Source organism: Stegostoma tigrinum, chromosome 6 (genome assembly GCF_030684315.1).
Source record: "Stegostoma tigrinum isolate sSteTig4 chromosome 6, sSteTig4.hap1, whole genome shotgun sequence".
Lineage (NCBI taxonomy): Eukaryota > Metazoa > Chordata > Chondrichthyes > Orectolobiformes > Stegostomatidae > Stegostoma > Stegostoma tigrinum.
In genome coordinates, this window is record NC_081359.1 from 104,853,025 (window position 1) to 104,877,235 (window position 24,211).

The 24,211-nt window shown below is 44.7% G+C and overlaps 1 protein-coding gene across 4 annotated transcripts in view; it reads right to left on the reverse strand.

The window, feature by feature from the left end:
* Nucleotides 1–24,211, reverse strand: part of nlgn4xa (neuroligin 4 X-linked a) — a 277,585-nt gene that overhangs the window by 229,616 nt on the left and 23,758 nt on the right. For all 4 annotated transcript variants that reach the window (XM_048533144.2, XM_048533141.2, XM_048533143.2 and 1 more), the window contains exon 2: nt 21,146–21,893. In XM_048533144.2, coding sequence (XP_048389101.1) covers nt 21,146–21,605 — 460 coding nt within the window. In that variant the 5' untranslated portion in view covers nt 21,606–21,893. The remainder of the gene's footprint in view (nt 1–21,145; nt 21,894–24,211) is intronic.

Consider the following 24,211-nt stretch of genomic DNA (forward strand, 5'->3'; position numbering starts at 1 on the left):
CTTGTGTGATGCCATTGAGTATTTACAACAATTAGTGATACTTCATAATCACAATAACTGAGATGAGCTAGCAATTGTAGATTTGTGAATTCAATTTAAATGTTACCAGCTGCTGTGATGGAGATTTGAACTCACATCCCCAGTTCATTATCCTGTGCTCTGGAATACTAGTCCAGTGATGTCACCACCACATCACCATCTCCCTAGTTCTAGATTCACTAGCTAAGGATTTACACCACGAAAGTACCATATGAAACTCCTTGTACTTCAATGAGACCAACTCTTATTCTAAGTTCTACAGAAAATTGGCTTACTCTACTCGACCTCTCATCATCAGACAAAGCTTTCACTTCAGGAACCAGGCTTGCGAATCTTCCTCATGGCCTCTCAAAGCCAAGTCAATCCTTATCTCGGTAAAGAGGCCATTAGTCCACATCATGCTTCAGCTGCCCAGACATGATGAATAAGAAGAGATTATAGAAACATAGAAAATAGGAGCATGAGGAGGCCATTCAGCCCTTCAAATCTCCTCTGTTATTCAATGTGATTGTTGCTGATCATCCAACTAGGAATTGAGTTATATCTAGCTAAATCCAAGAATTATATCGAGCTCCTTCTTGAAAACATTCAATGTTTTGGCCTCATCCCCTTTCTGTGGCACAGAGTTCCACAGCTTTACCACTCTCTAGGTGAGGAAATTTCTCCTTGTCTTGGTCCAAACGGCCTACCCATATCATAGAACATAGAACCTGGAACAGTTCACAGAAATGGGCCCTTTAGTCCACCATGTCTCTGTGTGAAGAGGTTTCTCCTCATGTCATTTTAAAGCTGTGCTCCGCAGATCTCCTTTAAACTTTCCCTCACTCATTGTAAGCCTTTGCCCCTCATATGTAACATTTCCACCCTGGGGAAAAGAATCTGTCTATCTGCCCTATCCACATCTCTCACCATTTTACACGCTTCTATCAAGTCACCCCTTCTGCCTCCGATGTTTTAAGGAAAACAATTCAAGTTTGTCCATCCTCTCCTTACAGCCAATACATTCCAATCCAGGCAACCTCCTGATAAAGCAGCATCAGAGGAGCAGGATGCTGCCTGGCCTGCTGTGTTCCTCCAGGTCAACACTGTGTTATCCCTGACTCCAGCATTGGCAGTTCTTACTATCTCTGAACATCCTGGTAAACATTTTTGCATTCCATACAAAGCTTCCACAATCTTTTTATAGTATGGTGACCAGAACTGCACGCAATACTCCAAATGCGGCCTAAATAAAGTTGTACACAACTGCAAGGTGATTAGTCAACTTAATGTCCCCTCTAATGAAGGCAAGTACATCAGATGCCTTCTTGACCCCTTTATCGACTTGTGTTGCCACTTTTAGGGAGCTATGGACTTGCACCCCAAGATCTCTCCATATATCGATGTTCCTAAGGGTCTGGGCATTCACTGTATACTTTCCTCTTACATTTGACCTCTCAAAATGCAATAAGCATCACCTCACAAACAAAATGGGTCACCATCCTTAGACAGTGACCTCTGGTTCTGGGTAATTACGGCCAAGATGCTTATAAGGTCAAAGGTCAAACCGACAGAAAATCCCTTGACTTGCATAGCTGTTTCAATAATTCTGAATAACTTAAACATACTCAAAATCAAAATCAGCATCGATTCAGCATGAAGTGGAGAAACAGACTCAGGGAAGTGGGCAGAGGGAGATGTTGATGGTTTAACTGGAATAGAGTGTTATTGCTTATAGACAGTGAAAAGATTTTCATCTCCTTTCATTGCAGGAAAACAAAGATATCGGCTTGAAGCTTGGCATGCTTAGCAAAACAGGCAAAATTGGGTTAGAATGAATGAACACACAAGCTTCAAAGACAAGTTCCACTTTGATGCTAAGTTAGAACTTTGTAGAAGCTTTGTATATACAAAAATGTGGAAGCTTAAATGGAGGTTGAAAGCTAAGCCAGAATGACAGAAACTGATGTTGATGAATGACATCTGAATTTATATGCTTTAGAAAAGCAGAGAAACTGAAAATCATACACTTTATGAGGCAACTTCTGTCCTTCATCCTCTAATCAAAAATTGGAACATGCCAGTAATTCAAGTGATTGATTGTTTCATTGTTCAGTGATTATACAATGTCTGAGACCAGAACAAAAAACAGTTAATATATGTATGATAAAGATGATGAGGTCATCTATAACATTCAAAAGGTTAGAGAATTATTGAAGGAGGTTTAAACAGATGGGCATTGTCAAAGAAGTCCACTGTACCATATTTGGAAGAGAACCTCAGACATATCTCTTTGCAATTGCAGATGAAGATGGGTTTTGATAGGACAGTATGGTTCATGCCAATGAAATATCCTTGGAGCCCAACTTAGATAGATTGATTCAGTGCTTAAGTCAAGTAGATGGGTTAACTATCAAGTGTACGGTTCACATGGAGGTTAATACCTGAAATAAAACAAAGAACTGTGGTGCCTGAGATCTGAAACACACAACAGGAATTGCTGGCGAGACTCAGCAGGTCTAGCAGCATCCTTCGAGTGAAAGCAGAGTTAACATTTCAAGCCTGGTGTGACTCTGCGTCAGAATGGTTCTCCAGCAATTTCTGTTTCAGTGAGGTTAACTGTTTGTTGGGTAATCTCACATGTGATTTCCTAAAATGCATTGTGGACAATAGATATATTGTTAATGAGTGAAATGTATTTTAACCATTAAAAGGGCAATTGTATTTAATTTGAGCTTTGAGTATCATCTCAACATTTCTCATAGTTCTCACATCTGAATAGCTGAGTTATGTGTCAGAATAGAAGATTAGGTTTTACATTTGAGTAGAGTCCAATATATTTATCTATATTTCTATTTATCTAATAATTAGACAATAATGTATCAAACTATGAAAATGCAGATGACTCAGGTTCTTGCTTGCTCATTGTATGAAGAAAATGAAGTATGTTCGTTTCTCATAATTTTTAAATCTTGATTAAAGACAAAACTAGTGTTTATATAGCACCTTTTATGTATATAGAACATCTGTAAATGCTTCACAGAGGCAAAAAAAGCTAGTGAATCAACAAGGTAATGTCACTATGATCCAAATGCTCCATACACTGCTCTTAGAGGAAAATGACTGGTGGTGGTTTAACCTGGGGGTCACCTCACCTCAGGCGAGGAGAAAGATTGGGGCAGCACAGTGGCTCAGTGGTCAGTGCCACTGCCTCACAGTACCAGAGACCCAGATTCAACTGTACCCTTGGTTGTCAGCCCACATAGAATTTGCATATTCTCCCTGTATCTGTGTGGGTTTCCTCTGGGTGCTCTGTTTCCTCCCATAGTCCAAAGATGTGCAGGTTAGGTGTGTTGGCCATGCTAAATTGCCCGTAGTGTTCAGGGATGTAGAGGCTAGGTAGAATAGTCATGGATGTTCAGGGTAATAAGGTAGGGGTGGATCTGGGTGGGATGCTCTTCAGAAGATTGGTGTGGACTCAATGGTCTGCTTCCACACCATAGGAATTCTAGGATACAATGTGTATTCCATGGTAACCTCAGCTGGAGCAGGAATTGAGTCCATGCTGTTGGCATCACTGTGCATCACAAATCTGCCTTCCAGCCAACTGAGCTGACCAACCTCAAACAAAAATGGAAGCCAGGCCAAAACACGAGTTACTATGAAAAACGGATGAAAATCTTTGTCAACTGGGTGTGCTTTCAGGAAATTCGTAAGGAACTGGCAAGTGGAGATAGAGGAGATTATGGAAGGGATTCCCAGAACATAAGTGAGTGCAGACAAATGCCACAATGATGGTGCAATGAAAAGGGGAATGCAGAGGATTGGGATCTAAGAAATGAATACTCAAAGAGGTTTGTAACATTGAAAAAGGTTACAGATATACACAAGGTATAGCACTGGAGGAATTTAAACGCAAGCAGGAGAACATCAAAAATCTAGGCTTACACTGGTATTGTGGGGCTGTTGCACTGCTGGAGGCATCATATTTTCAGAGGGGACAAGGTGGAACAAGATACTGTCAGTGTTTCGAGGTAGACTTAATAAAGAGTCCAATTGGATCATTCTGAAAGAAGTGCAGGGGCGTACTCCCAGAGGCCTGGCCAATATTTCTCCCCCAGCTAACTGGTAAAAAGACCATTGTTACATAATATAAAAACATGAAATGTTGGTGAAATTCAGCAGGTCTGGCAGCATCAATGGAGAGAGAAACAGTCAATGATTTGAATCGAGTATAACTCTTCTTTAGAAATCTGTAGTGGTTGAAACGAGATTGGTTAGGTGGATCTTACTGAGTATGAGTTCCCTGATTGGGTCTGTTAACCTGGGGCCAATCAGGGAGTCCTGGCTGACAGATAAAAATAGGAGTCTCAGGGATTCTCCTCACTCAAGAGACTGGCTCTGAGCTGGCTGGTCAGAGTCCATGCACTGTGTGCATGCGTAAATAAAGGGTGACTTGGTAATGAGATACTGGCCTCCATGGAGCTGTTTCAAAATCCTTCCAGTTATTTAAAGTGTCATTTGTTAGACCATGTTGTTCCACAGTTCTCACATTACGCCAATGCAAAAAGGCCGATTAATTTGGTAGTAAGGAGCCATGAGGTTTCCTGAGGCAATGATCCATGAGCGCATCTTAGTGGAAGTTAAAACTTCCTCAACGCCATGTTTCAAATGAACAGGAGAAAAAGCAATAAGCTGATTGGATAAAGGAGCCCATAATGAGGGAATGAAGGTTGGCAGAGAAAAGAGAAAGGCTTCTACTTATTTGACGATGGGTTCCTGTCTGAAAGAATCCTTTAGAAATTAGTTCTTAGCAATCATTTATAATACAGTAACAGGACAACTTTTGAGTCACATTTGCCAGCAGTTCTGAATTATAAAATTAACCCCTTTTTTAAAAATTAACTTATTTTCCTAATCAATCTGTTCAGAGACATTATTACACACCTTTGGAGCAGATGGGACTTGAACCTGGGTCTCCTGGGCAAGGCACGCTGCCACTGAACCACAAGAGGTCCCTTAGTCTAAGTGCATTTAAAACAGAATCAAACACATTTACCTGCAGCACTCTCAAAGCAAGAAACCAAAATCTGTGAAATGCAAACTTTTTACATCATTTGAACTTACAAGTGTGAGAATTGTTGGTTTGGAGATTGGCTCACATCAATCCATCATTTTAAGAAAAGTGAGAGTGGGAAGTGATGGAATTACAGACCTGTTAGCCTAACACATCTCAGCAAATTGCTACAGTCTCTATTTCAGGATCATGTTCAGCTGATCAGAGGGAGCAGCATGAATTTGTAAAGTGGGCCTTCATTTAGAGATAATAAAATGTGAGGCTGGATGAACACAGCAGGCCAAGCAGCATCTCAGGAGCACAAAAGCTGACGTTTCGGGCCTGGACCCTTCATCAGAGAGGGGGATGGGGGGAGGGAACTGGAATAAATAGGGAGAGAGGGGGAGGCGGACCGAAGATGGAGAGTAAAGAAGATAGGTGGAGAGGGTGTAGGTGGGGAGGTAGGGAGGGGATAGGTCAGTCCAGGGAAGACGGACAGGTCAAGGAGGTGGGATGAGGTTAGTAGGTAGCTGGGGGTGCGGCTTGGGGTGGGAGGAAGGGATGGGTGAGAGGAAGAACCGGTTAGGGAGGCAGAGACAGGTTGGACTTGTTTTGGGATGCAGTGGGTGGGGGGGAAGAGCTGGGCTGGTTGTGTGGTGCAGTGGGGGGAGGGGATGAACTGGGCTGGTTTAGGGATGCAGTGGGGGAAGGGGAGATTTTGAAACTGGTGAAGTCCACATTGATACCATATGGCTGCAGGGTTCCCAGGCGGAATATGAGTTGCTGTTCCTGCAACCTTCGGGTGGCATCATTGTGGCAGTGCAGGAGGCCCATGATGGACATGTCATCAAGAGAATGGGAGGGGGAGTGGAAATGGTTTGCGACTGGGAGGTGCAGTTGTTTGTTGCGAACTGAGCGGAGGTGTTCTGTTTAGAGACATTGTTTTATTTATTCAAATGATATGGCCATTGGGGGCTGGCTGTCATTTATTGTCAAACTGCGATGTTCCTTGAGATGGTTGTCACGGGAGGGATTTCTAGAAGAAATAGCGATATATTTCCAAGTTAGGATTCTGAGTGGCTTGGAGAGGGACCTACAGTTTATCCTGTGCCCATGTATCTGCTGCCCTTATCCTTTTGGATAAAGGAGATTGTGTGTTTAGAAGGTACTATTTAAGGAGCCTCGGAGAAAAGTTGCAGTGCATCTGTGTAGTACAGATGCTGCTACTGAGTGTCGGTGGTGGAGGGAGTGGGATGTTAGTGGATGTGGAGCCAATCAAGTGGGCTGCTTTGCCCTGAATGGTGTCAAGCTTCTTGATTGTTGTTGGAGATGCACTCATCCAGGTAAGTGGGAAGTGTTCCATCACATTCCCCTGACTTGTGCCTCATAGAGGGTGGATTTGGGGATTCAAGAGCCTAGTTATTTGCTGCAGCCTCTGACATGCTCTTGTAGCCACTGTGTTTATTGGGCTGGTCCAGTTCAGTTTCTGGTCAATGATAACCCCCAGGTTACAGATTGGTATTACAACAGTGAGAGCTAAGGTCTCTCCCTGAGACCTCTATGACCTCACCACGTACAGAAAATCACTGGGGGGCAGTAGCTTTCAGTGGGTTGGCTCCCACCTGACTTTTGAACTGGGGTTGGGAATATGGAACAAGGGTAAAATATTGCAGTCATGGGACAGGCTGCCTTGGAAGGCCTATGGTTCTGAAAGCACTCAAACACTGGGGTTTTCTCTCACCTCACGTCTGGGAATGTTGCAGACTAAACAGCCAAGAGTAATAAATGTAGCCAATCATTATCCATTATCATTGTTTTGAAGATGAGTGACAGGGACTATGGTCTCTATCCAGAGAATATGAGATCTATGCTATAGGTTCATTCCATATCTGGAAGGAATGAGGCACATCCTTTTTCCTTTCTTTTGTCTGCATACGATGAGGATATCATGAGCAAGGTTGGCATTATTTCCTTGGACGCAGACAGTTCTGAGGTAGATCTGGAGTCATAAATCTTGCCCTGAAGGTCTTTAGTAGACCAGATAGGCTTGTACAAGAATGTACACTAGATTTTGTTGAATTCATATTTTGCCATCTGGATTCCACGTTCCCAGAAACATTTGCATGGGGCTGCGCATTAACTAATTCAGTGGCATGACCACCACACCACAGCCACCCTTAACTTTCTCCTCTTCAGAATATGTGTCACCAACATTCTCCATCATTGATCTGTCACGCTATCATCTAAAATGGAACAATATGCAAATCTTCTTCAGTGAGAAAATCAGAAGTGAGTTGTTCATTGCTGACATATTGTTAAGCAACTTTGCGTTCTCAATGTCTTACTCTCTGTCTCGTAGCCAGGGCTTGAATCGTTGTCAGAAATTCTACCGGGCAGAAATTGTACAAGCCCCTGAGAAATATACGAATAAATGTGAATTAATTTCTCCTTTGTCAATATTCATGGCAAATTGATCAAGTAGGGGTTGACACCTGGATTAGAGACTGCAAAATTAATTCAGCTGTAGAGCTGACTATCAAAATGTCCTGAAGGCTCAGTATTCCATCACAGAAAGTTCTGGATGGTTCCTGGGGAACTTTTCAGTCCACTTATTATATCATATTGTTGTTTTGTTTTCTGTGACTTCTTTTTCTGTACAACATCCCACAACACACCTCCATAATCAGAACTTGTGTTTCTTTAAATTTTGCGCAGATAATTCTGTAGCAATAAGGACGCACCTCACTGCTTAACAACAGTCTCCTCCAGCCTGGTGTAAGTCAAGCTCAAACATAGAGCCATACAGCACAAAAACAGACCAATTCATCCATGCCAACCAAACACCCCAATCTGACCCTGTCCCATTTGCCAGTATTTGACCTATAGCCCTCTAAACCCTTCCCATTCATGTTACCCATCCAGACGCCTTTTAAATGTTGTAATTGTATCAGCCTCTGACACTTCCTCTGGCAACTCATTCCACATATGCACCAAGTTATCCCTTGCATCCCTCTTGCATCTTTTCCCTGTCACCTTGAACTTATGTCCTCTAGCTTTGCACTCCCTTACCTTGGGAAAACTCCAGAAACAAAAACAGAAGTTTCTGGGAAAGCTCAGCAGGTTTGTCAGCATCTGTGAAGACAAAATCAGAATTAACTTTTCGGGTCCAGTGACCCTTCTTCAGAAATGATGGGAGTCAGGAAAATGTTGGTTTATATGCAGAAAGTAGAGTGGGGAGATGGGTTAGGGAGTAAATGATAGGTGGGGATAGAGCCCAAAGAGAGATAAGAATGGTTGGACAGACAAATGATCTGGCTGGAAGGGTGAATAGCTGTTAATGGAGATTGTTAGTGGCTAACAGTAGAGAATGTATAATGGCAGACTATGTGATAACAAGGTCTAGCACGTGGGGTAGGGTGCTAGGACATGGGAGAGTTCACGCCTTAAAGTTGCTGAACTTTGCATTGAGTCTGGAGAGTTGCAAAGCACCCTGGTGAAAAATGAGGTGCTGTTCTTCCAGCTGGAACACCGCAGCAAGCCAGAGACAGAGAAGTTGACCAGGGAACAGGGCGGTGCATTAAAGTGGCAGGCAACTGGGAGCTCAGGGTTTTTTTTGCAAGCAGAACGTAGATGTTCTGTGAAGCGGTCATCCAGGCTACACTTTGCTTCCCCAGTGCAGAGGAGACCACATTATGAGCAGAGAATGCAGTAGACTAGATTCTGGGAAGTGCAGTAAAGTGCTGCTTCACCTGAAAGGTGTGTTTGGGACCTTGGAACTCGGAGGGACAAGGTAACCAGGCAGGTGTTACACTTTCGGTGGTTTCAGGGGAAGGTGCCGTGGGGCTAAGGGACAATGTCCCGGAGGGAATGGCCCCTGCAGAAGGCGAACAAGGGAGGTGAGAGGAATATGTGTCTGGTGGTGGCATCTCACTGGAGGTGGTCGAAGTAGCGTCTGATGATCTTCCAGTTGTGGACGCTGGTGGGATGGCAGGATCAGGGGACAAAGGGAACCCTATCACTGTTGCAGAAGGGGAGAGAAGGGGTGAGGGTGGAAGTGCTGGAGATGGGCCAGACCTGGCTGAGGGTCCCTGTTGACAATGGCACTGGGGAATCCTCGGTTGAGGAAGAATGTGGACATGTCAGAGGCCCCCTTGTCGAAGTTGGCCTCATCTGAACATACGCAACGGAGACGGACGAACTGAGAGAATGGGATGGAGTCTTTACGGGAAGTGGGGTGTGAGGATGTGGGAATCAGTGAGGTTGTGTTGATATTACTGGCCAGTCAATTCCCAGAAATAGAAACAGATGTTGCATAAGGGAAGGGAGGAGCTAGAGATAGACCAGGTAAAAGTGAGGATGATTGGAAATTGGAAGCAAAATTGTTGAATTTTTCCAATTCCAGATGAGAGAGAGTTTCCTCAATTTATAAATTACTGCTTTATATTGTCCTGTATTGCAGTCCAGCCTGTACACCTGTGACTTGCAAACAGACTCAGGAATGGAACCTATTTGCAATGCATGTTTTTCTGCGGTCTTGCAATGGGGATGTTTTTCAATTTTGTTAGTTGATGGTGAAACTCCACCATCTGCTCTGGTGGGTTCTGAACACAAGTCCCTAGAGTATTAGCCTGCATCCCTGGTTAAGACACCCAACAACACTACCACACCATTCTCACCACCTGCAGAAAACCAAGAGGTGGTTTCATTCAATGAAAAACCAAAGCGGTCACTTCCTGCACAGCACTGCTGTTGGAGTGCTGCATTGCCAGAGATGCCGCTATTTGATTGCGATGTTAAACCGAGGCTCCATCTGCATTCTCAGGTGAGGTGGAAAAAGAAAATCCTTTGGCAAGATTGAAACAAAAAAAACTCAGGAGTTTTATCCATGTCCTGGTCAATATTCAACTCCACATAGTGAGACTTTGCTTTTAAATTTGTTGCCGTGTGCTACACTTCACCATAACATGCACTCTTCATTGTCTGTAAAGTGCTTTGGGATGTTGTCCCACAACAACCTGGGGGCGGCACGGTGGCTCAGTGGTTAGCACTGCTGCCTCATAGCACCAGGGACCTGAGTTCAATTCCAGCTTCGGGCAACTGCGTGTGTGGAGTTTGCCCATTCTCCAAGTGTCTGCATGGGTTTCCTGTGGGTGCCCTGGTTTCCTCCCACAGTCCAAAAATGTACAGGTTAGGTGGATTGGCCATGCTAAATTGTCTGTAGTGTTCAGGAATGTGTAGGTTAGGTGGGTTATAGGGGGATGGGTCTGGGTGGGATGCTCTGAGGTTTAGTGTGGACTTGTTGGGCTGAAGGGCCTGTTTCCACACTGTAGGGATTCTATGAGGTATATGACAATAGGTGCCACATAAGTGTCAGCCTTTTGCTGGTGTCATGTTGAGGGCAACCTCTTCACTTTTCACCAGTAAGAGCAAGACCAGCACAAAGGAGTGAGGTCATGGATTCTGGTTGAATATTTACTGCTAATTATTTGTTTGTATTATAAAACGCACAATTATCCAAAAATGAATACACACATTTACATAAGATTAAATCACAAACCATTTAGTCCAACTAGTCTATGCCAATGTTTCTGCCCCACACCCCTCATCCCACCCTCCGCCCCCTGTTTTAGATGGGGTTTGTTAGCTCAGATGGTTGGACAGCTTATCTGTGATGGAGTATGATGCTAATAGCACAGGCTCAATTCTCACAGTCACTGAAAATACCTTGAAGATACCTACATCTCAGTCTTGCCCCTTGCCTGAGGTGTGGTGACTCTCATTTTAAGCCCTCACAAGTTGTCTCTCTCTAATTAGTGCATGGACGATGGCAACTAATCTCTTTCTTAGTTTCCTTTCAAATGCTTCTAATATATTCTCCTGAAGCCCAATGAATAGTCTCACCACTATCTGTGTACAGCATGCTCTTCTGAATTTCCAATTGGGCTCATTCGTCGCTATCTTACATTAATGACCACCTGGTTTAGGAACTTTTTTTTCTATTTCTATCCTTTCCATTGTGTTATGGGGTCACCCTTCATTGGCAAAAAGACTTGCAGCATTTTTTTAAAAATTAAGGCATGGAATATGGGCTTTGCCAACGTTTATTGCCAAGAGGCCAGGTAAGAGTATGAGTTGGGAGTCACACGTATATCAGATCTCTCCTCAAGGGCATTAGTGAACCAGGCCGGTTTCACACTTGCCATTAGGCTAGCTTTTCTTTTGTCCCAGGTTTATATTGAATTCAAATTTCACCATTTGCCTTGACAGAATTTGGACCTTTGCCCTTCACAAGGACATTGACTTCCATGTGATTCTGGCGCTGGTTAAAGAGCGCGGTGGCTTTACCACTGCGTCACTGCCTCCTCTCAGATTAGGCAGCATTCCTGTGAGTCTCTCCCAGCCTTCCCCCTGCCCTACCACCCCACCGCCCCCATTTATTTCTGGGCTCCCAGCCCTGAAGAAGGGTTCTGGCCCGAAATGTTGACTCTCCTGCTCCTCGGATGCTGTCTGACCTCCTGTGCTTTTCCAGCCTCACACCTATAGATTCTGGCTTCCAGCATTCGCACTCTTTATTATCTCTGAATCGTTTCTGCACTTTCTCCAGTGCCTCTGTTCTCTTTTGCAAATCACCTTCCCCAGGGCAATTAGGGATAGGAAATAAATGCTGACTTAGCCAGAGACAGTCTCACCTCATTAATGAAAGAAGATTCCTTGTACTTCAAGGGTGGTCTGGCCAAGGTACTTAGGGACTTACCAGTAGTTCAATCCTTTTTCTCTGGGGAAGGATCACATTGCATTGTTGTGCATGTTAACAACTTTAAGAACACATTGGCATCTTGTTTGGTATTTAAGAAATTTCGAGGTATCGCATCCAAAAATCATCCTCCAGAAGTCAGCAATACCAAGATGCAGTACAGTTAATAGGGAAGCCAGATAACCATATTAGCTGATAATGGATTAATTTACTCTGGTGTCCATCAACAAAAAAATAAAATTCAATTCACTCTAATTTCTCACTTCTGAACACCTTGTTCACACAGTACTTGAGTTGAAGCAGCAGAAATAGCTTTGAGCTCTCTGGAGCTGTCATACTGCCTTGCAAATAATGGCAAACAGATGATTTCTTTCAGCACCACAGGGTATTAAACAATAAGAGCACACTCCCTCATAAATGTATTTATGAAAAAGAGTACTTGAAAATTGGCTATCTGAGGTTGAGTAAGGTTATATTAGAATAATGACTACAATATGCATTTATATAGCATTTTTACAGAGTAAAACATCTAAAGTACTTTAAGGATGTGATTATCCAACAAAACCTACATCTGAGCCACACAGAGGAAAAAAGCTTCGTCTAAGAGTTTGATCAATGGAGTTGTTTAATGGAAGGGAGTGAGATAGAGAAGTTGAGAGATTTCTATTGTGTATCAAGGTCTCCCTGGCAGCAATGAGTGAAGGAGGGCACGAAACAGGGGAGCTCAAGCAGTCATAGTCACGGAGATGTACAGCATGGAAACAGACCCTTCGGTCCGACTTGTCCACGCTGACCAGATATCCTAAATTAATCAAGTCCCATTTTCCAGCATTTGGTCTATATCCCTCTAAATCTTTCATATTCATATACCCATCCAGATGTCTTTGAGTGGCCCCTCTCTACAGAAAAGAGACTGACATGGAATTTCCTCAACCAAACATAATATACAGGCTTAATTTCAAGTAAAAATGCTCCTTTCTGAGTTTAAACTTAATTTCTCTTTAGGCTTGTAAACACCAGATGTCCTCATGGGATGAAGAAACCCCATCACATGATCTTCAGAACATCGACAGGCTTAACACTTGCATTCGGAAAACCACAAACTGTTTGCAGCAACATCTCCACCAGGATGTGCTGCCAGAAAGTCAGTTCCAGAAAAGGTGAAGGAAATGGTTAGACAGCTCCAAACACTGAACGTGAAGCTTTTGTTACATGACTAATGGAGAAAGTGGGCTGCCCTTAGAAATTCACAGTCATGGCTTGAACATTCCTCAGAGGCACACTTCTACCTAGCCCAGACCATGGTGAGCCTTTGGACCTACTCTTGGTCACTGATGAAGTTATACAGGGCTGTGTGTATGTGCCAAGCCTTATCTGTATGGTCTTCTCCATCATACTCCAAAATGGGGACCCTCACATCAACATCAGACATTGCATAGATAGGAATCTGGGATTGGAATCACCAACAAAAGAAGACCAAGAATAGACTTTGTCATTCCCTATTTGCCGTTGACTGAGCACTTGCTGGAGATTCAGAGATGCATCTACCGTGCAGCATGAACTTCCTGTCCAATCCATGCAACCACACTAGCAACTAGCCGAAAGGAATCCGAACACGGTGGCTCAGTGGTTAGCACTGCTGCCTTGTAGCACCAGGGACCCAGGTTCGATTCCACCCTCGGGTGACTGTCTGTGTGGAGTTTGCACATTCTCCCCATGTCTGCGTGGGTTTCCTCCCACAGTTGAAAGATGTGCAGATCAGCGTGGATTGGCCATACTAAATTGCCCGTCATGTTCAAGCATGTGTAGATTAGGTGGGTTACAGGTGGATTGGCCGTGGGGTCTGGGTAGGTTGCTGTGAGGTTTGATATGGACTTGTTGGGTCAAAGGGCCTGTCTCCACACTGTAGGAATTCTATGACCCGAAATAACAGGCTGCTTTCCCCCCACTGACATCCCTATCTCAAGTCCAAGGTATATGACCATGACCTGAACCTAGGAGCAGTCAATAAGTTCATTTAACTTAGGCAGCATCATTTGTCAAGCTATACTGATGGCAAGATTCATGGAAGAGTTGCCAAAGCAAGTATAGCATTTGGCAGACTTTGAACATTAGCGTGGGATTAAAGAGGAGAATATCTATGTACCAAACTGGAACAATCCTGCCCACTCTGCTCTACAGATGCATGGCCTGGGCTGAGTTCTGTGTCGTGGCAAGAAAGAGGTCCACAGCATGGAAACAGGCCCTTCAGCCCAGCTGAACACTTTCATTTTGGTCATTTCTGGAAGCCTCTGAAGATCAACTGACAAGAGACAATTTCATAAAATCCCCACAGTGCGGAAACAGGTCATTCGGCCCAACAAGTCCACTCCACCTCTCTGAAAAGAAGCACCCCACCCAGACCCAATACTCCTGCATTTCCTTTGTCTAATCCACCTAATCTAAATTGTACAAAATGTGGAGGAATGGAATTGTGGGAGATATAGCAGTTTGGATCAGAAATTGGCTTGCTGAAAGAAGACAGAGGCTGGTAGTTGACGGGAAATGTTCATCCTGGAGACCAGTTACTAGTGGTGTACCGCAAGGGTCGGCGTTGGGTCCACTGCTGTTTTTCATTTTTATAAATGACCTGGATGAGGGCGTAGAAGGATGGGTTAGTAAAGTTGCAGACGACACTAAGGTCGGCGGAGTTGTGGATAGTGACGATGAATGCTGTAGGTTGCAGAGAGACATAGATAAACTGCAGAGCTGGGCTGAGAGGTGGCAAATGGAGTTTAATGCAGACTAGTGTGAGGTGATGCACTTTGGTAGGAGTAACCAGAAGGCAAAGTACAGGGTTAATGGTAAGATTCTTAGCAGTGTAGATGAGCAGAGAGATCTCGGTGTCCATGTACACAGGTCCTTGAAAGTTGCCACCCAGGTTGATAGGGCTGTTAAGAAGGCATACAGTGTTTTAGCTTTTATTAATAGAGGGATCAAGTTCTGGAACCAAGAGGTTATGGTGAAGCTGTACAAAACTCTGGTGCGGCCGCACTTGGAGTATTGTGTACAGTTCTGGTCACCGCATTATAAGAAGGATGTGGATGCTTTGGAAAGGGTGCAGAGGAGATTTATAGGATGTTGCCTGGTATGGAGGGAAGGTCTTACGAGGAAAGGCTGAGGGACTTGAGGCTGTTTTCATTCAAGAGAAGAAGGTTGAGAGGTGATTTAATTGAAACATATAAAATAATCCGAGGGTTAGATAGGGTGGATAGGGAGAGCCTTTTTCCTAGGATGGTGACGGCGAGCATGAGGGGGCATAGCTTTAAATTGAGGAGTGAAAGATAAAGGACAGATGTCAGAGGTAGTTTCTTTACTCAGAGAGTAGTAAGGGAATGGAACGTTTTGCCTGCAACGGTAGTAGATTCGCCAACTTTAGGTACATTTAAGTCGTCATTGGATGAGCATATGGACGTACATGGAATAGTGTAGGTTAGATGGGCTTGAGATCGGTATGACAAGTCGGCACAACATCGAGGGCCGAAGGGCCTGTACTGTGCTGTAATGTTCTATGTTCTAATCTCTGGGCACTGTGGGTAATTTAGCATGGCCAATCCACCTACCCTGTACATCTTTGGACTGTGGGAGGAAACCAGAGCACCTGAAGGAAACCCATGCAGACACAGGGAGATTGTGCAAACTCTACACAGACAGTCGCCCGAGGGTAGAATTGAACCCAAATCCCTGGTGCTGTGAGGCAGCAACGTTAATCACTGAGCCACTGTGCCATGTGGACACAGCCACTCTGTGCTAGTGAACCATCCACACAATATTGGGACAGTCTCGACTCAGCTGGATTGGTCATGATGCCAAAAATGCTGGGCACTAGCTTATGAAAGCAAAGCTTTTTTTGCAGATCTTGAGTCTAGCCTGGGCTCTCAATGACCGTCTGAAATCACCACAAGGACATTCTGAAGGCCACTCATAGAAATTTTAATATCAGGTTGTGAGAGAATCTCGCTGATGATCACACCATCTGGCACAACCAAACAAATAAAGCACAGTGCAGGCTGGTTCGAAAGCAAGCACATGTCAGGGATGGAGAGTAAATGCAAAGGGAGGAAATCTGAAGCCAGCAATTCAGCCAAAACTCACTGAAGGTATCCTTGTCCATTTACATCAGCACCACCTAGAGTAATCATGAGAACCCTTCCAAATCCCCCAAGATGATGTGAATCTTCACCTTGAACTAGGAGCCTGACATAGTCTTCACAGGAGATGTCACTCAGGGCAGCAGCTAGATGAGAAGTAGGATAAGGCCAAAGCAAGGCTCATGTGGTGATTAGAAGCTGGGCACTCACTACAATGACCCAAGCCAATCTCCTATCAGGGACAACACGTACCTCTGGGACAGATTCTGTTGTCATGATCATTGCAACATTTAAGTTGGGGGTGTGGTTGGAGGTAGCTTCAGCTCACTCTTTGGCAGCATTGGAATAGCCAACTCCGATTGAGGCCATTCCTGGGAGTTTTGCCCACACTGCCTCAGACTGTCCTCTCCCAACACTCTTGCTCCTGGTTAATAGCCTGATGTATTTCCTGCAGGCTCAGACAGAGCTGTATCCTGAGGTTGACACTACAGGGCAGTCTGCGAGGTTGGCAATGACAAGCAATGGAAAATTGGTTGAATTTCACATTGTTTTTGGAATCTAAAGTCTGCCATTAGACCTTTGTCTTTGCTGAGGAAGATTTCCTTTGGTCACTCTATGTTTGTAACACTGTAAACATTTCCAAGGATAAAGAGTTGTATGATAAAGGCATAGATAGAAATTAGGAGCAGAAGTAAATCATTCTCTTCAAGCCTGCCCTGATCGTGGTTGATCTTCTATCCCAATGCCATATTCCTACTTTCTCTCCATACCCCAAGGTGCCTTTCAAGTCTAAAAATGTATCAGTCTCCTTCCTGAATATATCCAGAAATCCGGTGTCCTTCTGTTGTAGAGAATTCCAGAGGTCTGCCACCTTTAAGTCTCCTTTAAACGGTTGAGTCTCCTCATCTCAGTCTAAGTGGCCTATCTTATTTCCTGAGACTGCATCTTCTGGTTCAAGGCTCCCCAGTGGTCAAGAGCTTCCTTCTTGCACCTAGTCTGCCCAGACCTGTCAGAATTTTATACATTTTAATTAGACCTCCTTCTTTCTGAGCTCTAACGAGCTCAGTTTCAGTCAAACCGATCTTCCCTCATAAGACAGTCCTGCCATTCCCAGTATCAGTCGAATGAACCTCCACGGCACTCTGTCTATGGTAAGTGTATCCTGCCCTACATAGGGAGACCAAAAATGCATGAAATACCCCAGGTGTGGTCTCACCAAGGCCCTGTATGACTGGAGTGAGACATCTCCTCTTAAAGTCATAGAGATGTACAGCAAGGAAGCAGACCCTTTGGTCCAACTCGTCCATGCCACCCACATATCCTAAATAAATCTAGTCCCATTTGCCAGCATTTGGCCCTTCCTATTCATGTGCCCATCCAGATGCTTTTTAAATGTTGTAATTGTACCAGCCTCCGCCTCTTCCTCCGGCAGTTCATTCCGTAATCCAAACTCAAATCCTCTTGTAATGAAAGCCAATTCATTTCATAATCTCAGCTCATCACCAAGTGTTTTACATCCAATAAAGTAGGGATATTTACATGCACATTTGCAGTTGTATTTTAAGAAATTAATCAACCAATTTTCACCCACCAAGCTCCCACAAACAAAATCATCAGGTCATCTATTTGTGATGATCATGGTTCAGGGTAAACATTGACAGAACACTGAGAAAAGAAGAGGCTTTCCAGAAGATGCACGGAGAAAGAAGGGTCTAGGCCCAAAATGTCAGCCTTCCTGCTCCCTTCATCCAGCTCGACATCTTATTAACTGAGAGAAGAACATTGTTCTGCTTCCCATAGTGGCTATAGGATTCTGTTACATCCACCTTTGAGACAGACAGGGCCTTGCTGTAGCATCTCCTCTGAAAGTGTGACTCACCCTTGATATAGGATTACTAGCCCAGATCCCACGTGGAGATTTGGGCCTCTGGCTGCCTGACTCTGAAGTCAGCAAGCTCTACCTGCTGAGCCAATACTGGCCCATCATGTGAGGGTGCTTAAAATGCAGGAAACCTAACTCAAGAGACAAGAGGCTATCTTCTTGCCAAGGTGTTTTCTCACATTCGCTTGCTGAAACAGAAGTTGTTGCTAATTTGGTAACATTTGTGCCATTGTGTTCCACAATGGAAAGCAAGCATTGGTTTCTTGTGGCAAAATGAGGCCAGAAGGTGAGATCATCCTGATGTGAGTCATGATATCCCTGAACAAACTGATTGGAGGGAAAATAGCTCACAAGTCAAACTAGAGCGTTGAGCCATTTTGACTTGGAAAAAGAACAACAGCAAATATGATAAATCATCTGATACAGCTTTTCAAATGTGATTGGACAGATTAAAAAAAGAGCAATATACTCAATTAAAAGCAGCAGCTACGGTTCCAAAATGCTATTATACTTGCAATTCTGACAATTTGCAACAACTTCAGACCCAGCACCTGCCAGCATCGCTTTAAGATTCAATCAGGCCACTGCATTAATTTTCAGCAGATTATTAGGTTAGCTGCAGCTATTAATTGTGTTTCTATTCTAGACTCTTGAAACATTGAGTGAAATTTTTGACCTGTTTGAAATTATAACCTTTTTTTGTATTTTTAATCATTTTTATTGCAAGGAGCTTAACTTTTTTTTCTGTGGGAGGGTCATAGGCAGGAAACTGGAGTTAAGGCTACGTCAGATCAGGTCAGCGACTCAAGGGGCCAAATGGCCTATTTCTATGTTCTCCATTTAAATGATGACCAATAATTCCTTCCTGTGAAGCTGTGTAGGGTGAATATAGGAACAAGGGATATGAGTAGGCCATTCAGCCCATCGAGCCTGCTCCACCATTTAACTCAATCACTGCTGATTTCACCTCAGCCTCACATCCACTTTCCTGCCCACACGCCATAACCCTTCAAACTGTTTAAAATTAAAAATCTGTCCAACTCCTCCTTAAATGTATTCCTGTCAAACATCCACCGCACTCTGGGCTGGTGAATTCCACAGATTCACAACTCTTTCAGAGAAGTAATTTCCCCTCATCTCTGTGTTAAATCTGCTAGCCTTTAGCCTAAGCCTACCAGCCCCCATTCTAGATTGCCCCACAATGGGAAAGGACCCTCTCTGCATTTACTGTGACAATCCTATTTAGCATTTTGATTAAAGAAAGAGTGTCTAGCCAAGTCTGTGTGCAGGCAAACACAAGGAAAGTATGTTTGTAGGATACGTTAAGGAGATGTTTAATTTGGCACAGGAGTCTTAAAGCCAAGTGGAGTTACCTCAAGGTGACAAGCTTTGTCTCATTGATCTGTGCTGGCATTTATAATCTATCTTACATATACACACATTCCTCTCTCACCATCCCCCTACACCCTGGTCATCTCACCATGTTAGCAGACCCATCAAAAGGGGGCGCTCAGTTGTCAAGGGCGCTGACAAAGAGATAGAAGGTTTTGAAGTGAAAGGAAATGGTGTTGGATCATTAAGCCACAAAGTTCACAGAATCCCTATAGTGAGGGAGCAGGCCATTCAGCCCGTAGAGTCCACATCGACCCTCTGAAGACCATCCCACCCAGACCCAACACATCCCTGCATTTTCCCATGCTAATCCTCCTAGCCTGCACATCTGTGGACTGTGGGAGGAAACCAGAGCACCTGCAGAATGCGCAAGCTCCACACGGACAGTCACCTGAGGGTGGAATCGAACCCTGGTCCTACGTGGCAGCAGTGCTAACCTTTGAGCCACCATACCACCCCATTAGATTGAGGAAAAGTAGCACGAAGATTTGAGGAAGATTTTGGGGAGCGGCAGGGGGTACTTGGCTGTGGGGGTTGTTTGGAGAGGAATACAGGGCATTAGGGCGGCTCGGTGGCTCAGTGGTTAGCACTGCAGCCTCACAGCACCAGGAACCCAGGCTCGATACCAGCCTTGGGTAACTATCTGTGTGGAGTTTGGACATTCTCCCTGTGTCTGCGTGGGTTTCCTCCGGGTGCTCGGGTTTCCTCCAGGTGCTCCGGTTTCCACCCACAGTCCAAAGATGTGCAGGCTAGGTGGATTGGCCATGCTAAAATGCCCATAGTGTTTAGGGGCGTGTGGGTTATAGGGGAATGGGTCTGGGTGAGATGCTTCAAGGGGCGATGTGGGCTTGATGGGCCGAGGGACCTGTTTCCACCCTCTAGGGAATCTAATTGAAGCACGTGGCATCAGCAGCTCTGCGGGGGGTGGGGGGGCAATCAGACATACTTCTGGAGTGAAGATGGGTGTGGGGAAGGAGGGGTACGTTAAGGAGTGTTTAGTATGTTATGTGGTGAACAGGCAGAGGAACAAGGTTCTGAAGAAAAGTCCTATTCACCTTGAAGCTTTACTCTGGTCCTCCCTCCACAAATGCCACTAAACACACTGAATTTCTCTTACTTCCCGCTATTTTTTTCAGATTGCCAGCATCTGCAATACTTTAGTTCTCATTGCCGGAGTTTCCGCACTGTAGGGATTCTATGGTTTTGGCGCATGGGAAAGGGGAAGTGAGCAGGGCTGATATATGTGAGGGAGCAGCTTTTTAATCTGAATTAAGGCAGCTTGCCAGAAACCATGCTTGCCGCAAAGTGATGTACGGAATTAGGGCGCTGGAGGGTGAGGGAGACAGAGAACCATACAAAGATCACCAATGTTACAGTGCCATTTATTGAGTGAGGCTACTGAATGGCTTTATGAATTTGACATCAGAAATAGTACCCTGAAGGGAAGGAAGGAAAGAATAGCAACGCAGAATCAGAATAAATTAAACCAGACATTTTATGCAAGTGGGTCACATGCTCTCCAAAGGATTGGGAGTAACATTCATCTTTTATTCTAGCTGTTTGTTTCTTATATAGAACTAATTGTACCTCATCATTAAAACTGTGCATTCCTACCATCTCAAGTTATGTATTTGTGCCGAGGTTGCTTGGATTTACTTTATCCATTGCTCTCTTTCTCGAAACGAAACCCGTACAGTCTAACTAGCTTCTGTTCAATCTGATTGCAACTAAGTTTTCTCCTACTGTGAAACTTAAGCACAAGGACCACCTCAGAATACCTACAGGATCCGAAGGTCAACGTACACTGCTGCTGAGCGGGCAAGAGGACAGGCTCAGTCCCATCAACGTTGACTTCCTCTCCCTTGGCTGTGCTCCCCAGTTTCCTCCCTTTGTCCAAAACTTCAGCAACTTACCATCTTCAGTCGGTACGTAAACATTCAGGTAGAGGCAGTCTTCGCTCTGATCTTGAATGTAAGTGGCCACGATATCCAGATTGGAGGTAAACCAGACAGGCAACATCATGTCGGGCAAAATCCCGTGAATGTTCTGGGGGCAGACCGGGGCGAAGTGCGTAGCGTTCCTGATGCCGGTCCAGGAGGACGGGGACTCTGGGTGCTGGAAGCGTCTCTCGCCCGTCGGAGCTGAGGCGTACGGTATTCCAAGGTACTGGTCCACTGGTCCCAGGATCTCATTGGGAAGTGGCATTCTCACCCCTCTCAGCTTCCCGTAGTTGGTGTTGACGATGGGGTAGTTTTCCTGGCAACTGAGGAGGCCAGACCGCACTGCGAGGGTCGTTATCCAAAGGAGGACGTTTAGATTCAAAGTTGGGGCAAGGACAAAAGACAGCCACGGTATTCCACTGGAGCTGAACATTGTCTTATGATCCCAGAGTGAGTATACGATCTTCCAGACGTGAGAAAACAGCCTGGGTCACAGGCTGGGAATCAATGTCGATCTTAACCTCTCGCGACTGGACTGGTACGACCCAGAGGATCCATTTACCACCACGAAGATCCAACTACTTGCATTGAAGCCCAGTATTATCCTTCTGGGTCCGCGATTACCATCTTGCTATATAGGAACGTCCTCTAGTCAGATTGGAATGAAGGCAAAACACTCCCTTGAACAATGAGGTCCTTCCACCAAGGAGGATTGACCAACCTGAAGTTGAAGAAAAGGAAAATGATAATTCAAATTCTTGTCTTGATAGAGAGAATTACTGGGCAGTGAATAACTCAGAACATTTCAGACATAAATACAAAGTACAGAAAAAAAGCCACACAGGAACTTTGGGGGTTAATTGTGCATTTGCACCTCAGGAAGATTCAATTGGAATCATGCAAAACATACTAGGCAAAATAGATCCCCTGGCCCAATTGGTTTAAGCTGCAAACAAGCATCCTGCCACCTCACATCACTGAACTGAACATTAATCTCTGCACTTATTTTCTTTGTTCTTCAATCCAATTATTCTCCCCGTGATAGCTAGCTTTATATTCTAATAGCTTTCCCATCTAAAAGCAGTTTGTCCTATATCCTTGAGCAGATTTGTCCTGAGGAAGGGCCACTGGGCCTGAAACTTTAACTCGTTTTTCTCCTTCACAGATGCTGCCAGACCTGATGAGCTTTCGCAGCAACTTCTGTTTGTGTTCCTGATTTACAGCAAATTGAGTTATTTTAGTTTTTGTTCAGATTAATTGGTGACTGCCTTATTTTTATGGCCCCTGTTTTTGAAATTTTCAACCCCCAAGTGGAAGTATCTCCCCTCTTAAACCTTCACAGGAAGGTAGGGGGGATCTGAAGTGTACTGCCTGGGAAGGTAGTTGAGTTGCATGAATATTTGAATTGTTATAACATTCAAGTCCACAGACCTTATGCAGGCACATGGCACTGATGTAGATTGTAGTGTTTTTTTGATTTGTTTGTGGGATGAGGGCATCACTGGCCAAGTTAGTGTTTATTGCCCAGTTAAGAATCAGCCACATTGCTGTGGGTCTGGAGTCACATGTAGGCCAGACCAGGTAAAGATAGCAGTTTCCTTCCCTTGAGGGCATGAGTAAACCAGATGGGTTTTTCCCCAACCGCTGGCAATGATTCCACAGTTGTCCATGACACTCTTAGTTCCAGATTTTTGTTATTATTATTAAATTCAAATTTCACCATCTACCATTGTGGGATTCGAACCCAGGTCCCCAGAACATTACCTGGTCGCTGGTGATAATACCACTAGGCCATTAGCTCCCCCATTTGGTGGTGCAGACTTGCTGGGCCACTGTATGGTTCTGTGATTCTATAATTCTATGAATTCTATCAGGTTACAGTCAAGCGTTTAGACTGATCATGAACTATAACAAAACGCACCATGCAAATGGATGTCGATTATCAGCATTTCCTCTTAATTTTATAACCTTTTGGTTCTGGTAGATCTCCTTCTGCAACACCTCTACATCCCTCTCCCCATCCCCCTCTCTGATGAAGGGTCTAGGCCCGAAACGTCAGCTTTTGTGCTCCTGAGATGCTGCTTGGACTGCTGTGTTCATCCAGCCTCACATTTTATTATCTTGGAATTCTCCAGCATCTGCAGTTCCCATTATCTCTGATACTATTTTAACCTCACTGCGAAGCCTCTTCCAGGGATGCCTAACCTGAAGAAGTTACCCTCCTCCCTCCGGACCAACCTCAGGGAATCTCTACTCTCCATCTTCGGTCCGCCTCCCCCTCTCTCCCTATTTATTCCAGTTCCCTCTCCCCATCCCCCTCTCTGATGAAGGGTCTAGGCCCGAAACGTCAGCTTTTGTGCTCCTGAGATGCTGCTTGGCCTGCTGTGTTCATCCAGCCTCACATTTTATTATCTTGGAATTCTCCACCATCTGCAGTTCCCATTATCTCTCTCCACATCAGGTGTTCCCAGATTGTGGATGGTGACCATGAGGGGGGTCAAAAGCTGAAATTTTGGGATCCTGAACGATGAGGCATCAAAAGCCTTCGGGGATTTACAACAATTTTATAACAGCCATGTATCAGAGATAATAGGAACTGCACATGCTGGAGAATCCGAGATAACAAGGTGTAGAACTGGATGAACTCAGCAGGCCAAGCAGCATCATAGGTGCAGGAAGGCTGACGTTTTGGGCCTACAAGCTTCAAAATCTCCCCTCCCCCTACTGAAACCCAAAACCAGCCCAGCTCGTCCCTGCCTCCCTGACCTGTTCTTCCTCTCATCTAACCCCTCCTCCCACCACAAGCCGCACCCCCATTTCCTATCTACCAAACTCATCCCACCCCTTTGACCTGTCAGTCCTCCCTGGAATGACCTATCTCCTCCCTTCCTCCCCAGCTACACTCACCTTTACTGGCTCCATCCCCACCTCTTTGACTTGTCTGTCTCCTCTCCACCTATCTTCTCCCCTATCCATCTTCTATCCGCCTCCCCCTCTCTCCCTATTTATTTCGGAACCCCCTTCCCCTCACCCATTTCT